The sequence below is a fragment of the Dendrobium catenatum genome, unplaced genomic scaffold (genome assembly GCF_001605985.2).
Source record: "Dendrobium catenatum unplaced genomic scaffold, ASM160598v2 original_scaffold_254917, whole genome shotgun sequence".
Lineage (NCBI taxonomy): Eukaryota > Viridiplantae > Streptophyta > Magnoliopsida > Asparagales > Orchidaceae > Dendrobium > Dendrobium catenatum.
The window spans coordinates 1,579,503-1,602,118 of record NW_021573316.1 but is presented as its reverse complement, the minus strand read 5'-3'; the positions used below and the strand labels follow the sequence as shown (position 1 = coordinate 1,602,118).

The 22,616-nt window shown below is 37.7% G+C and overlaps 2 protein-coding genes across 2 annotated transcripts; one reads left to right on the top strand and one right to left on the bottom strand.

The window, feature by feature from the left end:
- Nucleotides 1-2,106: 2,106 nt before the first annotated feature.
- Nucleotides 2,107-21,734, bottom strand: LOC110103530 (probable folate-biopterin transporter 2). Its single transcript, XM_020832288.2, has 7 exons — nt 21,270-21,734; nt 20,637-21,112; nt 13,956-14,215; nt 13,736-13,831; nt 13,457-13,627; nt 11,749-12,389; nt 2,107-2,507 (listed from the first exon to the last, which is right to left on the bottom strand). The coding sequence occupies exons 2-7, from the start codon at nt 21,079-21,081 to the stop codon at nt 2,360-2,362; spliced, it is 1,761 nt and encodes a 586-aa protein (XP_020687947.1). The 5' UTR covers nt 21,082-21,112; nt 21,270-21,734; the 3' UTR covers nt 2,107-2,359.
- On the top strand, nt 3,065-4,543 carry LOC114579033 (aspartyl protease family protein At5g10770). The gene has a single exon (XM_028692701.1). It carries the CDS (start codon nt 3,148-3,150, stop codon nt 4,333-4,335), a length of 1,188 nt encoding a protein of 395 aa, XP_028548534.1. The 5' UTR covers nt 3,065-3,147; the 3' UTR covers nt 4,336-4,543.
- Nucleotides 21,735-22,616: the final 882 nt, after the last annotated feature.

Here is a 22,616-nt window from a genome sequence, read left to right as displayed (position 1 = left end):
CTGTAAGCTCGCTGAAATCGGAGTTCGGGTGCTTCCGGATTTAATCTTTGAAGTTTCCAACTAGCTTTTTGCCTTGAGATTCGTGCCCAATCAAGATAAATCTGTGATGACGTATCAGTAAATATAAAAGAAAAATTTTGTAAATATAAATTACAAAGAAAGATCTTATCAATTTAGAAGCTTTGGATATTAGTATATTACACATGTCATCCTATTCAACCTCCCTTGCCTCTACTATCACAATGTATTCTGCATATGATGTTCACATCCACATAAAGCATATCAATGCATATATACTTATTTTTATCTCCTTTTGAGCCAACATTGATGCAACACATACTCCAAGCTTGAAGCCACTCACATCCTCTCAAGCAATATGCATTAATTATCATTTGGAGCAATTAATCATAGACTGTAATTAATTTTAAGTTAATAAAATATGATTTTTTTAAATGAATATTCAGATTTGATAATAGATATTATGTAATATAAAAGAAAAAATTTGTATATGAGAACTAGAGAATCTTAAAAAAAAAAGAAAAAAAAAAACATATTAGTATTTGATTAAGAATTCACATATACATGTTCTATATTTTTCCCACTACTTCTTTATATATCATTTTTATTTATTCACATTTTATCCACTTTGATTGCCATAAGAGAAACAACGACATAAATAATACATATACGTAAGAAATAATTATATGAAGAAATTAAATTCGGTTGGTAATAATTTCAGTAATTGGAGATTCATTTGCTCACGCAGTTTTCAAGTCAAAGAGTCGTGGAGATGGGAGAGACTGTGAGATGACCCAATATTGCAGAATTTCATTCAAAATTCGAGTTTTAATTTATTCGATTATTATTTGGGTCGAGTTCGGGTTCTAAGTCTTGATCTAAATAATTATCGAGCAGAGTTTGGGTTGACCTAAGAACTTAAAATTGATTTGAAATTGATTGTATTGTCTTTCGAGTTTGGGCTAAAGTGATCATTTTTAAATGGGTCAATCTGGTTAGGATTGGGTCAAGCGGATCTAGTTAAAATTTTTACCCATATGGTAAATGAGTCGGATTTGAGTCAAATCCATTCATATCGGGTCAAACCTGAACCTGACCCTCCAACCCGAACTAACACCCCCTACTTCCAAATCCTAAAAAAATGAAATACATTTTTTTTTTGTTAGAAATAAAATATATGCAAAATACTTAATGTTGAAATGAAAGGGCTTTGAGAGAAATAGTTTAGTTGTAATATACAAAAGAAGATTTATCAGAGGAATAAGACAAGTTGGATACAAAGTAATTAGCTTAAAGGTGTCACATCTACTTCTACAAAAAAACATTTAATATGACATCATATCTACTATTATAAAAATCATTTGAAATTTCACCGAGATGAGTCTCATTCACTCATTAATTTCAATGGATTAGAACTGTTTATATTTAATTTAAATCTAATTTAACTTATTTTTTCTCATATTTAATTAAGTAAATAAGTAGGATTATCAATCAATTATATTAAAGTTTTTAATAAAAAAATGTGACTGCATTTTTACTTAATTATTTAAATATAAATAAATTTGAAGGAGATATAATTTTTCATTGATCTTTGTATGATTTAATCCACAACTAAAGACTAAATACTTTTATAGATTAGCTGATAAAAAAGGTAAATTTACTGACATAACATATAAATTTTATTTATTTAAATATTTATTATATAAATTTTTATTTTTATCTATGTAAAATTTTATTATCTCAAGCACATCAAAACAAACACATGAAAAGTTATATTTTCACATTAAAAAAAAAACTAATATCAATGATATATTTTATATAATTTAAAGTTTTAAATATTTTCTAAATAAAAAATTTAAATTAAAATAAATACGAAAAAAATTCTATAATGTTTATGCAAATTCTTCCCAACTAAAAATGAAGAAGAAAAAGAAGAGATGAATTAGTTATATTTACGTCTTTCTTATTACTTAAAGCAGCATTTTAAGTAAAAAATTAAAAATTTTATATTAAAAAACTGATTTAAGAAAATAAAAAAAAAAACTATCTCAAACCATAAAAATTTTAGTAGCTTTCAGATCTATTGGATAAAAAATTTAATCAGTTTTTTCACTGACTCTGCATCACAGAGGACATGCACGTGAAGGTCCAATAATTTCTCATGCACTGAGTGGGTCCAGAGTAAGCCAGCCTCTTCTCAGTTGTTCTCATCACAAAATCCATCGATTTTAAGAATCTCTGCTTTCTCTATCTCCATCATTTCTCTCTCCTCCCCCGTTTCTCTTCCCCTTCCTCTCCACCAGCCGACTCTTCCCTCCTTCCACCTTAGATCCCTCTCTTTTCAATGGCAGAACACTTGCTGTCGCTCTGTTGCTGCTCCCTTTTGCTTCTGTTCATGGTGGTTGGCGTTGCTGGTAAGGAGGAGAAGATAGTTCTGTATTTGCAGAAAGTGGGATTGGGAGAGGAGAGAGCCTCCCAGTACTGTTTGCCTAAGAGATCAAGTAAATGTATTTACTGATAAGTATTTCTAGATTTGTTGTTCAAGGAATTCATTCAGTTTTCATATGTAGTGGTTAGAATTACAAATAATGTACCACAAACACTTGCTTCTCCAGTTTTATTCATTTTAATTCCTATGTTTCTGTAATTTTTGCTACTTTCTCTGCTCACATAGACAAACAGAAGCAAATTCCAAAACACTTAGATTTCATTTGGGACGGTTTTTTTAATGCTTCTTAAATAAACTTTTAAGTACAAAAATTAAAATTTTTGTACTAAAAAATTGATTTAAGAAGCAGTAAAAAAGCCGTCCCAAACGAATCCTTAATATACTTTGATTTTACTGCAGAAGAAAGTGACAGGAGACTAACAAAAAGCTAGACAACTTTCACATAAAACTGATTTAAATGCGAAATCAAAGGTGTTTTTATCATCAGTGCAGATAGTAGGAAGCATAATAAAAATAGAAAATAGTATGTCAATGGTTATTATAAAAATTGACAAAACAACCCATAACTTATTTTCCATACTAACACATGAGCCACAGGAAGAGAGAAGGGTGCAACAATACTGGAAGTAAAGCATCATAGCTCCTGTACCACTTCATTCTCAACAAGAGAAGACAAACTAATGAAGATCATCGAATCTGACAATTCTAGAATCTCATCCTTGTATCACAGAATAAAAAACTTTGATTCAAGAAGCCCAAAGACAGTTCTATCAGAATCTCAAATCCCAATAACATCTGGAGCTAAGCTCCAGACACTGAATTACATAGTCTCAATCAAGCTCGGGAACAACGAAATGACTGTGATCGTTGACACTGGAAGCGACCTAACATGGGTTCAATGCCAACCCTGCAGCTCATGCTACAACCAACAAGATCCAATATTCAATCCCTCCACCTCTCAATCCTATCAGCAAATACCATGCAACTCACCTACCTGCAGTTCAGTTCAAATAGCAACTGGAATATCTTCTTTCTGTGGCTCAGATCAACCTAGCTGCAACTACTCTTTCAGCTATGGAGATGGATCTCACACAAGTGGAGTGCTTGGCTGGGAGCAAATTGATCTTGCAGGAACTATCATTGATGGATTTGTATTTGGTTGCGGTCAAAGTAATTATGGACTGTTCGGAGGGACTTCAGGTTTGATGGGCCTGGGAAGGACACAATTATCATTGATATCACAAACTATATTTCAATTTGGAGGAATTTTTTCCTACTGTCTGCCTCCAAGAGAGTATGATTCATCAGGATCCCTGGTTCTTGGAGGTGACCCCTCCATTTTTAAGAATAACACTCCTGTGAGTTACACAAGAATGATTCTGGATCCTCCAGAATCACCCTTTTACTTTCTTAACCTTACAGGAATAAGCATTGGTGCAGTGGCTCTACAAGCTTCAGGATTTTATAACGGCAAAGTTCTTATCGATTCGGGAACGGCGATTACTAGGCTTGTTCCTTCGATTTACATAGCTTTGAGGGATGAGTTCATGAGGCAGTTTTCAGAGTACCTAGTGGCTCCCGGCTATTCAATATTAGATACTTGCTTTAACTTGGCTGGTTTAAGGGAAGTGAGCATTCCTACAATGAAGTTTGTGTTTGAAGGTGGAGTGGAAGTGGATGTGGATGTCAATGGAATGTTCTACTACGTTAAGGAAGATGCTTCCCAGGTTTGTTTGGCTCTAGCAAGCCTAACATATGAAGATGAAGTTGGTATTATTGGGAATTATCAGCAGAAGAATCTGAGAGTGATCTATGATACTCTAGGATCAAGATTGGGGTTTGCAGAAGAAACTTGTGGCTGGCTATAGCAAAAACAGGAGGGTAAATTAGAGGAGATTATACAACAGATTGTGCACATTTTATATATGCAAGTACCTTTGGTTGGTTTCTTGGTTTCCACATTAAGCTTCATAGTTTCTGGATTAGGCAAAATATATATGATCAAGGTTGCAAGGAATTGTAGATGAAATCTGTGCAGTCTGCTCATGAAATTTCTACTGCAGCAGCGTTAATTCATAATAGAAGCAGTTTTTTAAACTTTTTTCATCATGTCATGTATTATTAACACATCAAGCTCAAGTCTTGTAATTTAGATCAAAGCTATTGAAAAATTTGCCTTTAAAGAGAAGCCAAAAGAGAGAAGGCTAAGCAGATACAACCTCTAATGTTACTTGTTGATGATAATCCTATAACCTAGGAAATCTCTATATAAAGATAGATATAATGCTTGCTAATCTAAGAGGGAACAAAAATAAATCTTTATAAAAGAGGGAAAGAAGTTTACAACTCGCAAGTCCAACCCACTAATGATGGATCAGTAGAAAGAGTTTACTCTCCTTGAAATTATTATACTTTAGGCTACTTTTATATTCCTAAAAAATTTATCAAGTCTAAAGTCTCTCTCTCTACTAGTGCAAATCCCACAAATGGAAGTCAACCTTGTCTTCATATTAAGGTTTCATTTGGAATGACTTTTTTACTGCTTTCCAAAACAGCTTTCTAGTACAAAAATTTCTTGAACTAAAAATTTTTGTATTAGGAAGTTGCTTTAGAAGGCATTAAGAAAGCCGCCCCAAACAAAGCTGTTAGGCCGGCCCAGGAGGGGCCGGCTGGACCGGTCCAACCTGGACCAGTCCGGGTCTATGCCAGACGAAACCAGCGACCAAACAAGGAGGGGGCATAAGCCATGGTGGGCCCCAGCTTGCATTAAACCACTTGTTGGAGGAAAATTTTGAATAGGAGGGTTGTTTAGGGATTTTGTATGAGTCCTTTTGTTTTAATTAGGGGCTAATACTAGAATTAGGTTTTATCTTGAATTTGAATTGTAATTTGAGATCTAGGGTTCTTTTGCTTTGGGCTCTTGGCGTTGCTGGAGATTTGGAGAGTTGTTCTTCCTCTCGGATAGTCGGATTGAAGAACAATTGTATCTTTGCTATTTTACTTCATCGTCTAGTTGAATATCACTCTCTACTTGAGTTTTCTCTCAGATTTCTCGCTGTTTTCCCTGTGTGGCTGCTGTCCCCTGCTGAAAACAGCAGTTTTACTGCTGTTTTCCACTCCGATTTCGATTAGGTTTGCTTGCGAACGCAAGTATTCCTTAAGGTTACTTGCGAACTCAAGTATTTCCTATCAAAATTGGTATCATAGCGTCGTTTTGGGACCGTTAGCAGCTGAAATCCTGACATTTCAGCAGATTTTTGTTTTCCGGAAGAAGATCTTCGTGACTGTTAGGAAGATAGATGGCTGGGAAGAAGGTAGAGGTCTTGGAAGGTGAGATTGGTCAACTAAAGTCAGATTTGGAGGGAAAATTTTTTTATTTTCAAAACCAAATCACCTCCAACAATGAAAGGATCGAAGGGAAATTCACAGTGATGGAAGAGATGTTGAAGAAACTGCAGGAGTTGAAGAGCAATCCTACGACATCAGAAGCATGAGAGACCACCGGAGGCCATGGTGTAGGAGGGAATCCGAACCCGTTTAGGGGGAGGAGAAATCCAAAAGTGGAGGTCATTAAGGGGAAGGACGACATGCCACCTTTAGAGCTACTTTCTAGAGAGGAGATGAGTTTGGGAAATGACCGGAGGGGTGCTGATGTCGTCGGGAGAATGGAAGAATTTCATCGCCGGGGTGCTGATTTTGAAGGGAGAAGAGGGGAATACGATGAAGGGTTCGGGTATAATCGCCGAAGGGAAGATCGTGACAGTTTGGGAGCACCTCTTCTTCGAGGAATGGGAGGTTATGTAGGATTCAAAGGAAACGGGGGAGACCCACAGGTGAGGAAGCTGAAGATGCCCGTCTTTGAGGGTGAAGATGGCCATGGCTGGATCTACAAGGTGGAGTGATACTTTGCTGTCAACGGGTTGACATAGGATGAGAAGCTGACAGCGGCGGGTTTGTGTTTGGAATGAAAAGCCTTGGCATGGTATCAATGGCGTGACAGAAGGGAGCCCATCCGGAGCTGGAGGGAGTTCAAAGATTGCTTATTGGAGCGTTTTCGAGAAGATGGGGGAGGAGACTTCTATGAACAATTCTTTGCTTTGACTTAGGAGGGGACTATGGCAGACTACCGAGACAAGTTTGAGTACTTGACTAGCAGATTGGATCACATTTCAGAGTCAGCCCTGGAAGAGAACTTCATGAAGGGGCTTAAACCTGAGATACGAACAACAGTTAGGGTGCTGGAGCCGAGGAACCTAGGAAAGGCTATGGAGCTGGCACAGTTGGTGGAAGAGCAAAAGAAATCAGAAAGAGGAACTCGAGGGAACTATTCAGGGGGTCATACAAGATGACTACCACATTCTTACCATCAAAAAGGGGCAGCGCCAGGGGGTCTGAAGGAAGCACCAAAGAAGAAAACTGGAGGGGGAAATGGGGGATAGTTCAAAAAAGCTGACAAAGAAGGAGATGCAGGATAAGAGGGCAAAGAGGTTGTGCTTCAGATGTGATGAGAAGTACATGCCGGGGCATAGGTGCAAGGATCGAACTCTTCAGGTTCTCCTTATCTATGAAGACGAGGAAGACGAGGAGGGAGGTGGGAGCAAATCTGGAGAGGAGGAGGAGAAGTTGCACCTGGAAGTGGCAGAAGTCTCTCTGAACTCTGTGGTGAGATTCACTCCGAGTCACACTATAAAAGTGAAAGGAGAGATAGCTGATTGTGAGGTGGTGGAGTTAATTGACAGTGGGGCAACCCACAATTTCATTTCCAACTAGATCGTTGAGCTGTTGGGGATGAAGTTAGTGGATACCGGAGGCTATGGGGTGATGATGGGCACAAGGAAGGTGGAAATGGGTAGAGGAGTTTGTAGAGGGGTGGTGCTGAAGATTCAGGGGATCCAAGTGAGGGAGGACTTCCTTCTCTTGGAATTGGGGAGAACTGACGTCATCCTGGGGATGAAGTGATTGCAGATATTGGGGGAGACCAAGATCAATTGGGGAACAATGAGGATGGAGCTGATGATGGGGGGAAGAAAGAGAATGATTTAGGGTGATGCTGGGCTGACCAAGGCTGGGGTTTCTCTCAAATCCCTAATCATAACCATTCAGGAGGAGGGAGGAGACTACTTAGTGGAGTTGCACCGCCTAGAAGGGGTCAGACTAGAGGAAGAAGATAATGTTCCATCTTTAGTGCAGCCGCTCATAGACCAGTTCAGCGAGGTTTTTCAACCTCCCCAGAGTATACCTCCTCAGAGGGAGTTGGAGCATGCCATTACTTTGAAAGAAGGGGAGACACCGATCAGCGTCCGCCCTTACCATTACCCACAGATTCAGAAAGATAAGATTGAGAAGTTGATCCAAGAAAAGCTGGAGGTGGGGATCATCAGACCCAGCGCTAACCCTTTTTCTAGTCCAATTCTCCTGGTCAAGAAGAATGATGGGAGTTGAAAATTCTGTGTGGAATACAGGGCTCTGAATATGAGCAATGTACCAGACAAGTTCCCAATTCCGATGATTGATGAGCTCTTGGACGAGCTATATGGGGCACTTATGTTTTCCAAGTTGGACTTAAAATTCGGATACCACCATATCAGAATGAGGGAGGCAGATGTTCCAAACATAGCATTCAGGACACATGAGGGGCATTATGAATTTCTGGTAATGCCCTTTGGATTAACTAACGCTCCTGCAACTTTTCAATCTTTAATGAACAGGATATTCAAGCAGCACCTCAGGAAGTTTGTCCTGGTCTTTTTTAACGATATCCTGGTGTACAGCAAGACCGTGGAGGAGCACTTGGAACATTTGAGAGTGGTCTTAGAAGTGCTTCAAGAGCATTAGTTGAAGGCCAACCTGAAGAAGTACAGCTTTGCTCAGGCAAGTGTGGAGTACTTGGGGCATGTGGTATCCCAATAAAGAGTGGTGGTGATCAAACTAAAATTGAGGCAATGCAGAAATGGCCACTGCCTAGGAACATAAGGGAGTTGAGGGGTTCCCTAGGCTTGATTGGGTATTACAGGAAATTTGTAAAGGGGTACGGTACCATTGCATGGCCTTTGACTGAGTAGCTGAAGAAAGACAATTTCTCATGGGGAGAGGCAGCGACCAAGGCCTTTGAGAGGTTAAAGGAAGCCATGATGACTGTTCATGTTTTAGCTTTTCCAGAGTTTACCCAGGTCTTTATAGTATAGACCGATGCCTCAAGATATGGGTTGGGGGAAGTGTTGATGCAGAACCACAGGCCTATAGCATACTTCAGTCAAGTGCTATCAACCAGGGCAAGAATGAAGTCAGTGTTCGAGAGGGAGCTGATGATCATTGTTTTGGCGATTCAGAAGTGGCGCCCCAATCTTTTTGGTCGACACTTCGTTGTTCGAATTGATCATAGGAGCTTAAAGTATCTCTTGGAGCAAAGAATGGTAACTGAGGAGCATCAGCGATTGCTATCCAAACTATTGGGCTATGATTTCAAGATCCAGTACAGGCCAGGCATGGAAAATAAAGCAGCTGACGCTTTGTCCAGGTGTGTGGGGGAGCTCCAAGAGTTGGCAGTGTTTGTACCATTGATGGTCGACTGGGGGGCCATTAAGGAAGAAAGCATGCTGAATGAAGAACTGAGAAAGATCAGGGAGGACTTGAGGAAAGACAAGAGTAGCCATCCTGGTTACTGCATTGAGGGGGAGAGACTATTGTATCAAGGGAGGTTTGTGATGCTACGGACCTCCATACATATTCCCCACTTGTTGCAGAAGTTCCATGGCAGCGTAGTTGGAGGCCATTCAGGAGTTCAGAAGATACACAGGAGGCTGGCAACGGAACTCTATTGGAAGGGGATGCATAAGATGTTGAGGAGATGGTGGCGAGGTGTGCCAAAGAAATAAATACATGTCCATGGCTCCAGAAGGATTACTACAACCATTGACACTTTCAAACAGAGTTTGGGAGGAAGTGTCCATGGATTTCATCGACAACTTAACAAATATGCACACTTCATCCTCTTACGACATCCTTACACCGTAGTGTCAGTAGTAGCAACATTTATCAGGAAGGTTGTGAGACTGCATGGAATTCCTGATTCGATTGTATCTAATCGAGACAAAGTATTCCTTAGCCAATTCTGGAGAGAGATATTCAGGATGCAGGGCACTGTCCTTAAGAGGAGCACCGCCTACCACCCACAGACAGATGGGCAAACAGAGGTGGTGAATCAGAGTCTGGAGACCTATTTGCGGTGTTTTGCTTCTGAAACCCCGCGAATGTGGGCAAAGTGGCTACCATGGACTGAGTACTGGTACAATACCTCCTACCATTCTGCTTCTCAGATGACCCCATTCAAAGTGTTGTATGGGAGGGACCCCCCACACTTAGTGCACTATAGGAGAGGAAGTACACCTATCTCTTTAGTTGAACAATACCTAGAGGAAGGAGACCAGGTGTTGTAGGAGTTCAAGAAACATCTGGGAAGAGCACAACAAATCATGAAAAAGGGAGCAGATACACACAGGAGAGACATACAATATGAAGTGGGGGAGAAGGTGTACTTGAAGCTAAGGCCCTATAGGCATAAATCAGTGGCTAACAGGAGGAACGAGAAATTGGCCCCAAGGTACTTTGGTCCGGTCCCTATGAGATCTTGGGTAAGATTGGAGCAGTAGCGTATCATCTGAAGTTACCCTCCTCCGCTACCATACACCCGATGTTTCATGTGTCACAGCTGAGGAGAGCATTAGGAGAACATGCAGCCAATGCTGAATTACTAGCATCATTGACAGAGGATTTGGAGGTGGTCATGGAACTAGTGGAGCTGAAGGGGTAAAGTTGGATAAAAAGGGAAACAAATAGGTGTTGATCAAATAAAAGGATCTCCCCGACTACGTGGCCACTTGGGAGCCCTATGAGATTGTGAAGCAGAAGTTCCCGTACTTTCACCTTGAGGACAAGGTGAGTTTTTGGGAGGGGAGTACTGTTAGGTCGGCCCAGGAGGGGCCGGCTGGACCGGTCCGGGTCTATGCCAGACGGAACCAATGACCAAACAAGGAGGGGACGAAAGCCATGGTGGGCTCCAGCTTGCATAACCACTTGTTGGAGGGAAATTTTGAATAGGAGGGTTGTTTAGGGATTTTGTATGAATCCTTTTGCTTTAATTAGGGGCTAATACTAGAATTAGGTTTTATAAATTTGAATTGTAATTTGAGATCTAGGGCTCTTTTGCTTTGGCCTCTTGGCGTTGCCGGAGATTTGGAGAGTTGTTCTTCCTCTCGGATTGAAGAACAATTGTATCTTTGCTATTTTACTTCATCGTCTAGTGAAATACCAGTCTCTACTTGAGTTTTCTCTCAGATTTCTCGCTGTTTTCCCTGTGTGATTGCTGTCCCCTGCTGAAAACAGCAGTTTTCCTGCTGTTTTCCACTCCGATTTCGATTAGGTTTGCTTGCGAACTCAAGTATTTCCTATCAGAAGCCTAAGTCAATCAATTCATTGACCTCTTCATCATAATAAAGTCAATCAATTCATTGAACTCTTGATCATAATAAATTCAATCAATTCATTGACCTCTTGATCATAACAAAGACAACCTAACAAATTCTTAAAGTCCACTATTAACAAACCTGCTAAACTAGTACTTTTAATAAAGATCACAACTCCTTCCTCATAAGCACGCCATCAAAAGTAACTAATGACAAATATTGGGATAAAAAGACAATGGTTCTAACGCAATTGTACACAACCATCACCCTCGTTTCTCCTTCATATTTATAAATTTAGCCTTCATGTAGAAATTTTTTTTGACCAATATAGGAGACCAAGGATCTTAATCAACTTGTAGATCTACCTACAAATTCAGAATATTGCAAAACCAATACTAGACTAAATCAAAAGTTGAAAAAAAAAATTGATATTTCATTTCTTCAAAATTTAAGACTTGCATACTACAGTCGTTTATATAAAGCAAAAAAAAAGGTCAAACTTGAAAGGATTAAAATGTGATATTTGAATTATACATTGTGTTCATGCATCAACAATGTGGCCTTTCTCCATGAATAAAAAATAAAGAATTTCCGCTACATGTAAATATTGGTACTTCACATGAACTTGGCATCCTACCAAGATGCATGGACAATCTTTTAAGTGGTAAATGATCCACAACGATAATACTAAAGTGTGTGTAAAATTGAAAAAGAACAGTGATTGTTCTTGTAGCTGGATCTAGAGCCCCAGAAACATTAGAAGTGCATCAAGGACATTTTATAACTCAGGCTGCAACTAATTACATAAGAAGCTCATACCAGTTATACTCGACGAAAGACTTCATTTGTTCCAAAAAAAGATAAACACCGCTAGGAGCTGTTGACCAGAGATGCCAATTCAACATCTGCTTCTTTAGTATTGTTGAGCTTTCATTTTCCATTAGCATTTCAGGAGGAAGAATATTTGAATTCTGATTACTTTTGGGGACCAAAAATAACAAAGACAGTGGCAACAATCTCATTATGTTGCGGATCAAAATTGCGGTCCAAAGATTACCGAATTTAGTGCGTGTGACATTTAAGAGACGAAGTAATAGCCCACCACCCCATGATGATGAGAGCAAGCCCACATTATCAATAGACATGAGCAATGCAAAAAAAGTTCCTTCGATACCTGAGGGGCAAAGCTTGGAGCTCAGCACAAGAAGAGGCATCCATTTGATACGACCAATCAGTTGAGAAACACACTCATCTACGACAACAAAGAAATAGTCAGGAATCCCAAGCTTCAAGTTCAGACGGAGTACCAGCACCAAATCCAGCATTCCAACAAAGCTAGTAAGCAGCTGGACCCAAAAAAGCATGCTGCGAAATTGAAAGTCCTTGAGAAGATTTTGGTAAAGCAGTACACCAAGAAGAGAACCAATTGATCCAATAGAGAAGATAAATCCAACTGTTTCCTGCAGAATTCAGTATTGTGTTGATAGGAAGTGAATGCATTTTTCACAAAAATCAGCAAGTGAAATACAAAAATTTTTACAAATCAACATTCCATTTAATTGGTCCTAGAGTAATAATGGGTTATCTTCAACATGATAACAAACTGGTCACTTCATGTTCATACTTTAACAGCTAGGGAGACTGAATGATTCATCCTTGTGCTTTTTCTTGTGAGAGGTCCAAAATTGTGATTTACAAATTAGGGAAGAGGGAGACATCCGTGTCTTTAGTTTTTCTGCAAGTTGCTTTGAACTATGTAAATTGTTATTTGGGTTTATTATTCCTGTCGAAATTATTGAAATATAAAACTCAATACTTATTGGATACTGCACTAGGTCAGGCTCTATTATGTAAGTATAATCATGCTGACAAACTTCTTGTCATGCTCTAGCATCACAAGTAACTTGCCCTTTAGCTGATTAAGTTTTTCAACATGGCCCGGTAACGGCTGTGGTTAATTAGAGGTCAACAAAATTATAAAGAGAATGCAAGATACAACTGGATCTTCAATTGGAGAGGAAGATCCGGATCTCCCAAATCCCTAGCAGCTGGCCAGAGCCTAAATAACCTAAGAATAAACTAAATTCAGCAAACTCCCATAATATCCTCCTGAAATTATCCTATTATTAGTCTTAAATAGGCTCTCATAATTCCCTCCCAAATCAGCCCCCTTTCCCTAAATAATTTCCTATCATATTTATAATTCAAATTAGATTTATTTCCAAATTAATTTCCTCCCAATTGTAATTAAAACTTTCCAAAACAATCCCTCAATTCTTGTTTTTCCCTAAATAATTCCCACTTAGATTTTGAATTCATAATAGATCTCTTGCCCAAAAAAATTTCATCTCAATTGTAATTAAAACATTCCTAAATAATCCCCTTTGATTAAGAACCTTCATAAATAGCTCCCTCTTGATTAAGAAACTTCATAGTTTCCTCCCAATCAAATTGGCCGGTCCATCATGGGTTTAATTTAGTGGATATCTATGTTTTGCATGCTTTAAACCCAAGTTTTGGTAGTTACCTGAGAAAAAGCAGGACCTGCTTTAGGATTTGTATACCAATAAAACATCCCTTCTTGAATATTAAGGCTCAAGGCAAGTGTAATATACATGTATACGCATGGCCTCCAAACTTGAGGGCATTTCAAAGTTGACCACATAGATTGACCAACTTGCAGAAACTTCTTGTGAACCTGAGATCAGATTGTTCAAACATCAATGATTGTGCCAAGGAAGAAACAATAACATTAAGAAGAGGAAAAAAAAAAAAAACAAAACAAGAACACACGGGAAAGTCTCACCTCATTGTAAGCAAAACTATTGGTATGTGGCTCCTTAATCAATATTCCAACTGAAACGGTCAGCAAACAGGGGATACTTAACAACCCAATTACTGCCTTTATGCATAAGAAGACAAAAAAAATTAATATTTATTTTGTTCAAAAATTATGAATGTTAATCACATGCACGCTACAATTGAATGGGAAGGTAGCTTCCATAGTGATGCATTGAGAAGATAACCTGTGATCCCATGACATGAACAAGTATCCCACTTAATGAGAAGCCTATGAGTGCTCCTATGGAGGCACTTAACCCACATAAGCTTTGCATGTCGGCAGCAAGGGATGGTTTAGCAATACTGTTCTGTGCAACACAGGCATCTATAGTCACATCTGCTATGGCTACACTTGCACTTCCTGCAGTCATTGCAAGCAAGGCAAACACAACATGGAGTTTGCTGTGGAGTGATAATGTGAGCATTGAAAATACTCCCAAAAGGCCTACATGAATAATACAAACATTCAATCAATAATATGCTAGTTGAGTTGAGATAGGAAGCACTAATTCAAAAACAGAATTCAAGGACACAAGAACAGCAAAATGGCATTAAATAAGAAATGAGAAAACAAAGCAATGAAATAATCTTCAATCAATAGTACAAAAATAAACAATGGAATTCAAAAGAAAATGGGAGTAAAGCAATATGGAATCTATACAAGCTGATTCATAGGCTTGCCAAGATCTTATTTAGAGGTAGTTGGATCGCTAAAAAAAGAAATGCAAAGTAAAATGTAATACAATGTAAAATGATTATAATGCATTTAAAATGCTGGAGTTATTTGGATGAGTGTAAAATAAATGTAAGTCATTATAATTTCTTTTTGTATGGTTTGAAGTAAAATGATAACAGTGTAAAGCCTAATGATGGCAGTGTTTGGTGGCCGGAAATAACGACAATAGGTGGTGGGAGGCGACATTGAGTTACAGCCGACGTGCAATACGGATGATGAGTAACAACAACATCAAGTGGTAACAACTTTCAAAGGTTGTGGTGGATAGCAGCAGCGAGCCAAGGCAGATGGCGGTAGGTAGTGGTGGAGATGAGAGAGGTTGAGGTAGCTGGAAACAATAGCAGAGTCAACTTGCGATATATTTGTGAAATTGGCAAAAAAACGTCTAATTTAATATTGCATAAAAAATGAACAACATAGTGAAAAAGGTATTCATCAAAAACTTTGCATTCCTTCTTCATCAAACCAAACACCAAAAATTTCAAGCCCCTTCTTTGCATTCTTTTTTCACCAAAACAAGCAACCCCTTGGGGGAATAATAAAAAAAGAATATCTAATTTATGGCATTAATTTATTCCACCATTAATTATGATCGATCTTAGTCTTTATTTATTTATATTCCATTCAACCAATACGCTGAAAGTAGGATGAGTGGATTTACTCTTAAAGACATGATACAAAATGAGCATATACGTGAAAAGATTGGAGTAGCTCCGATGGAAGATAAGATTAGAGAGAGTCATCTTAGGTGGTTTGGTCACATAAAACGGTGGCCTTCTGATGACCCGGTTAGGCAAATAGATGAATGATTTAGCTTATATTAAGAAAGGTAGAGATAAACCTAAAAAGACTTGGTTAGAAAATATTAGAAATGACATTTCTTAATTAGATTTCAATGAGAATTTGACCCTTAACAGAACACAATGGAGAAAAAAGATTCATGTAGCTAGCCTCACATAGTGGGATAAAGGCTTGTTGTTGTTGTTCTTGTTTGTTCAACCAATACGCCTATGGATAGGCTAATATAGTCAGTTAATGACAATCAAATTCATCTTTTCAACATAGTATCAAAGCTAGACTAATTCCTAGTATTGTTTCCCCCACCCCACTTGTCTCTCATCCAAAGAGTGACACTTGCCTAAGCAATAGAATCCATGCTTGTTGACACATGCCCTAAGCTCACCTGATTGCATCTACTTCATGAGCACTTTCCTGCACTCGCTTCCATTGGACATATGCATGTCGTTATTCTTTCTCATTGGTATACCAATGCCCCTTGCCTTAGCATGCGCCTATGCCCACTTATGCAGCCTGCCTTCACTATATGAGTTATCAAGGCCTAAACTTTTCATCTCCATACTTGAGTTTTCCCTCCACAACTCAACATACTTCAACTTAGTTTAACTCTTCCCTGTGCCTCCTCATCCAGATCAGTTCACTATCCCTTGACACTATAATCAACTACTTGTATGATCATAAGCATTAACCTCTGCGTCTTATGCTATCACTTCATTTGGATATGCGATTAATGTACTATTGATACACGTTGGGTTTTAGATTCAAGTGTCTATTCTCATATGATTAGTACTCATCACCTATTTTCATCTCTTTTTATACACTCTGTATCACATAACATTATTGATGATGGTTCCCACTCTATAATTTTTAAAGAGCCATTTATGGCTCTCAAACTCTCCATCTTATTCAAAAGTTCTATATGTCCCATATTTTCTTATCAATTTATAGTATTTCATTATTATACTAAGACACAAGATCATCTTCACCTCCTATTCCTTTAGCGGCTCATTTTCCTACATCTAACCTTTTTAGGTTTACTCTTGAGAGTGTCAACCTCCATCAAAATCAACATCTTCATCTACATTGTTAGATCACCTAAGCATCTACTTGCTAAGGAACTCTCTAATCTTAACTTACCAATTGCCCATAAAAAAGTTAAAAACATCATACCAGTTTTTTTTTATTTTTTATTTTTTTTTATTTATCATACCAGTTGCTTCTTCACTTTCATATGACATTAGAATTTGATCATCTCCCTTCTTTTGATATACTTATTTGATCCCTGTCCTTTGTATCTATTCTCAACAAATGGCAAGAAGCATTATAAAATTCTTTCTAGAAAGAGGCAATGTATATGCTGAGATAATCAGTATAATTTGAAGCCACAACTGTTGGATAAGATCTTGAACATCTGTTAGTGATTTGTGCTGCTCCGGATCAACAATCACCGAAGCCAACCTTTGATCGATTTCCTTGTAAGTTTGTATGAAGAGAGACTGTGGCAACATTTTCATGATTGGATTCTAATGGTTTCTATTCTTTAGAAGGCAAAAGTACCACTAATTGTCCTTCTTTATAGGTGTTGTAGAACCCATCATACTTAGTTTGACATTCATATTACTAAGAGCATCCAAGAAGAAGGTGACAAGTGTCCATGAGAACAACATCACACAGAACTTGTCGTGTAGCTTGCCCCAAATGAAAAATTGAACATTTTCACAACTTTTGATATCTACCAAATTACATATCTTGTCATGTACGATGCATCTTGTTCGAAAGATATTGTGACATAGCCATTCAATCTCCTTTTTATATTGGATATTTAAAAGACGTCAAACCACCAACAATTCTCCTTCATCCAAATATAAGAGTTATTTTTCTATTTCCTCGTCAACTTCTTATTCTGTTGGAATGATGGTTTTGCTTGGTGCCTCTTCCATCATGATCATTATGCATAGCGTAGGACAGTTGGTTGCAATATGTGCAAAACTATGACAGTTAAAACATTTATGTGAGGGAAGAGAGGCGGTAGCCTCAGTTAGAAAAGGGGCTGAAATTCTAACAGCAGGTATTCCTGTATTTTCTAGTTTTTGAGCATCCACGAGAGCGGGTGTCGAAAGTTATTCCAAGCCTAATCGCTTGCTAAAATTGATTTTACTTATTCTTTGTTGCTTTTCTACCTCAAGAGCAAGGTTAATGACATCTTATATTGTCCAATATGATTGTAGTTGGACCATATTGGCAATGAAATGTTTTAACCATCCATGAAGCCAAGCTATGGTGTTTTCTTCAAGCTCCACCAAGTTGCATTTCAGCTCTAAAAATTCAGCTCATATCCTTCCATAGAGAGTTCTTGTTGTTAAAGATTGTGTAGTCGGAGGATCATATCTTGGTGGTAAAGGGCAGGCAAGAATTTTTCATTGCATTTCTTTTCTTTCTCGTTGCGTTAAATGCTTTAAATTTTCCCACCACAAAGAGATATTGCCTTTTAGTTTTATACCTACCAATTTAACCATGTGATCGTGAGAAACGTCTTTGTATTCAAGGATGCATTCTACGATGTGTAGCCTATGAAAGGATTCATTTGGATCCAATCTTCCTTCAAAATCTGAAATCTCGATCTTAATTCCAAAATCTTGATAAGGTCTTCTAGGTTCTCGCCGATAATAGGAAAGAGCTAGTTCTTCCTCTTCACTTTAAGCTTCTTAGTAAAAAGGACTTTCCTCTTCTACTTGACGTTATCCCTCATTCCGATGTTCAGTTGTATGACATAATTCCATCACCGCAAGCCTTTCTTGAAGTTGGTGAATCTCTTATTGTAAATCTTCTTCGGAAGGTATTGATTTGGCCTTGGATTGCCCCTTCTTGGTGGCATTATTGCAGTTTCTTGCTGAGCTCTGATACCAAATGACACCAGAAATTTCACAAGAAAGAGTGGGAAAAAACTAAAACCAGGAATTTAGCAAGCAAGAATATCGTGCTAGAGGATGCAAATGATTTCATCCTTGTAAGGAAGCCATCTAGGATGCAGAATAGGAGGGGAGGGCTAAGGTCTTCTAGCAATAGTTTGGTTGGAAATTAGAACGCAGAAATACCTAGCTAAAGTCTAGAAATGATCTCAACCTTGTAATTGCACTATTCAGTACTGTAGAACAGAGAAGAGGCAGACTGTTGGGCTTTAACAGGAGTTTCTTACTGATGGTGGAATGGTTCAAGTCTTCAAGAGAGGCTAAAACCTCTGGCTGAGGCGGTTGGACAATAGAGGAGAAGGCGTGGAGATATGTTATATTCAATAGGGGTCTTCCTGGTTGTTTGATACGCCTAGCTCAGACCAAGCTAGCAGGCTGACCCAACCTAGGTTGAACTAGCCATGTGGCTGGGTAGAACCAGGGCAGCAAGAAGGGGAAGTTCAGCCCCCCTTGTGGCGCTCAGGGGAGCTATTATTATGAAAGAAGAAGAAATCAAGGGGGGATTGTTTAGAAAGGTTTTAATTTAGGAAAAGATGACTTATTTGAATTAGGAAATGTTTTAATAAGTAAAAGATGGCTGATTTGAATTCAGATTTGAGAGTAAAGTATGAAGAATTATATTATGATTAATTGGATTTTTTTTACATTCATTATGAGATCGTGTTTGTTGTAATTCAATTTGAAGTTGTTCCTAGTGGCAGCTAGGATTTGTGCGAGGATCAATCTACCTATCAAATTGTAGATCATTTGTATCTTTTGTTATTGTTGGTGTAATAAAAAATTAGCTCCCATACTTGTGTTCCTGCAATTTCTTCTTATCTAATTTGTTGTTTTTGCTTCCAAATCACATCATTGTTGAGCCTGGAAGGGTGAATCAGCCACCACCTAGAAATTCCAAGATATAGAAAAACACAAGGAACATAAAAAACAAATCTCTGAAATTTATTTCTTCTCAAAAACCGGCTTACATTTGGAGGGGGTTCTATTTATAAGAGTTGAACCCCTTGATGACTAGGCATATAATAAATAATCATATTAGTGACTAGGATTACTATCAACAAAACAAAACATAAAAAAAATTAAATTGGGCTGATTGATGACCAGTTGGTTGAACCAAATAGTCTTGATAACACCAAAGTCAAACAATCCCTCCTAACTAGCTCACCCGATCAATCATTCTATATTTTGTTAATATGAAGGTATTAAAACTATGTTGTACAAATCTTTTTGCATAACTTTTCATATTTATTTCGGCCAATTCTTTTATTCTTCCTAATCTTTAACATTAATTTTATCCACCAGATTTATAGGAGAAATTAATAAGATATGTTCAATTGAAAAGGATACAACTATTCTTCCAGGTTCATTATGTTGTACAAAAAAGATAGTAATTCAAACTTCAAAATAAAATTCATCAGTTGGCCTGCACAAAAGATGAATTGAAGATTGCCTACTTAATTATAATATCTTATTCAGGTTTGACTGTACTTCTTAGTCAAATTTTCCTTTCTATCAAAAAAATGAGTGCATGTAATGGTCAACCAGCATTTCGCGAATCAACCACCTGGTGTTCATCTTTGCTTCTCAAGACATATATCAATATGGATGATAAAAAGTATAGCATTCCAAAGAGGAATGTAAGTTAATATGATTCTATTTTCCTTTTTCCTATGAAGGAAGTAAAAGGAGGTGGCCCTCTTGCTGCAATAAGAGAGAACATGCTTATTGCCTATACAAGTGCATACTGACAGCTAAATTTTAGACCAAATGCAATAATGCATCACAGTAGTTTCCAACTATAAATTGCTTTACGTTTTATGGCAACAATTAGCTTGCCTATATAAAAGTGTAATATACATGAATCCTATTCTCCATTCAAGACTACAAAAGTTGGTTTTTTTTTTTTCGGGGCGGGGAGGGGGAGGGGGGGGGGGTCGTTATTCCATTAGGAAGTTAGTGAAGATGCCCCATTATATATATATAAGTGTAAGCAAACAATCTGTCGAATTAACTCTATAAACTCTCTTTACGTTTTCTCAAAAAGGCAAAACAAAAAAGAGTTAAATTACGTAAGTAATTACATTCAATGAACATTAATTTCTAACAAATAACATAAAATTAATTGGACTTAATCCATGAAAACTATACCCTCCACAAAAGACTAATGAAGGCATTCACTAGTAACATAAATTGTTAAACTCCTCTTTCAAGGAGTTTAACAATTTTCAGGTGTAAGTAACAATTACCACTGTTATGCTTGAGCAACTTCAACTACTGTATTAAACAATTTAAAGTTGATAGATAAGGTGACAAATAAGAAATATGCACAATAAAATGATCAGAAGTAAACAAATGTCCCTTGCCTGCAAAAATGAAATATGGCTTTCTTCGGTACCCAGCCATTGGTAGAACATCTGTTAGAAGACCCCAAAGAGGCTTCACAATCCATGGAATTGATATGATCCCCTGATAAAACTGTGCTGCTGAGGGCTGCACCTTCTGCACATCCTTCCAGTAGTATTCAATAGCAACTTTCCATGTTCCACCTCCAAATCCCTGGCTGATTCCATACACTACAACGACTCCAAACACAAAACTCCAATGCGTCTCATTCGAAAGAACTCTAAACCATGTCAGTGGCGATAGGAGATGAGCAACCTGCTGAACCTTTGAATCTCTAATACCTAGAAATTCATGCCCATAAGATCCATTCTCCTTTGGCACTCCATCAATGAACACTATAGGCTCCTTTTCATCTTCTGTGACGTGCTCAGATGAAGAAATTTGAGATGGTAGCACGTATTCCATTAAAAAGCTGGTATAGAAGCGTTGACTGAATCTGATGTGGTGATAAGAAGAAACAGATTTTCAACTGGTTTCTTTTTCTTTCACAGAAAGGAAAAAAATTAAACGGAGATGGCTTCACTGGTTCCTTGAATTTGCTCAAAGAAGTTGATAACAATAAAGAAATAGGGTATTTGAGAGATTTGGTTAACCTTTTAAAGAAAGGAGTTTGCAGATCTGTGGAATGCCGCGCCTGCGAAGACTGTAAGACAGTGGAATGGATCTACCGTTTTTGTCTTAGAAATATTTAAAAAATGTATTTTTTCGACAAAAATGAGAATTTTGCACCGATATTAGTCGAGATTTGCAAGGAACTGACTGCGAAATTCCCCTGAAATCCCTAAGAAAAAGGAAAACATATTCTGAAGAAAAGGGTACAATTCAACCACATGAAGAGGGGAGGCAGTGCTAAAGGAGACGAAGATGGTGCGTATCTGCAGTGGAATGTATGGTTGACCCAAAAAATTTAAAAATCTAGGGAAACGATTTCTACTTCTAGCTGGTTACCAAAATGGCGAACGAGTGTTAGGAAACGATGTAGGTTGACTAAAATGCGTTTGGCACGTGCCACTAAATGGTTGGTTCGCTGATCCGTAGGGCCGACACGGGCCGAGGCCAACGGACCGAATCCAATCATACTGCCCTTCTACGCAAGTAAGCACTTGGCGCTTGCCCACTGCTATTTGACTTGAATTTCTGGGTAAACAGTAAAAGTCTTAAGTGTTGGTCAATGTAAATTGATGTGGTTTACATGCTAGATCGACCGGAATTTACACTGACCTAAGAACAGTATTTACTCGTAAAAAAAAAGCACTTGGTGCTTAGCCTCTCTCTTTTTCTCTCTCTATAAAGATGTATTTTACTTTAACAAGTATGTTAATGATTTTTTAATATATTTTGAATGTTTTATAAATAAATATAAATGATTAGAGTTGGCCTAAGTCGATTAAATGACCAATTGAGTTTAATTTGAATACCATTGGAACATTGACATCGAAATAAGATATAATTTTCCCCTATCCACTAGTCAAGGTATGGTAGGAAAGATTGATTTTTTTTTTGGTGAGATTTGACTTGCTATAGTGGTCAAATGCTAAACTATTGATTGATTAATGATATGACTTTGAATTTTATAAAGTACTCTATTAGCATAGAGGTTTAATTGCGTCCATGATCAAACTTGGGTTTACCCTAGTTATACCAATTTAAGGACTATATTAAGACTTTAATTAAGCTAATTAGGAGAATAAACTAGGGATGGTTATTAGCTATAATGACTTATTTGGATAATCTTAGGCAATAATGTAGCTATGACTAACACTAGCATGGTCATTTACATTAACAATTAAAATATTGATGTTTTTTACTCACTATGCATGATAAATGAATCAAAATAAAGGATCAAGGCATTGAGCATTTTAACCCAATAAAACATAAAATATCTAAATCGAGAATACCAAGCTTAGTAAGTGAGAGAAACTTTAGCTAATAAAACCCAG

Bases quoted from the DNA above. Each gene is read 5' to 3' on its own strand.
- LOC110103530 (XM_020832288.2), bottom strand. From the start codon at position 21,081: ATGGAATACGTGCTACCATCTCAAATTTCTTCATCTGAGCACGTCACA. The intron at 13,832-13,955 runs GTTATCTTCTCA...TTATGCATAAAG, and splicing joins TTCATGTCATGGGATCACAG to GCAGTAATTGGGTTGTTAAG. The intron at 13,628-13,735 runs GTGAGACTTTCC...ATCTGATCTCAG, and splicing joins ATAGTTTTGCTTACAATGAG to GTTCACAAGAAGTTTCTGCA.
- LOC114579033 (XM_028692701.1), top strand. From the start codon at position 3,148: ATGAAGATCATCGAATCTGACAATTCTAGAATCTCATCCTTGTATCAC.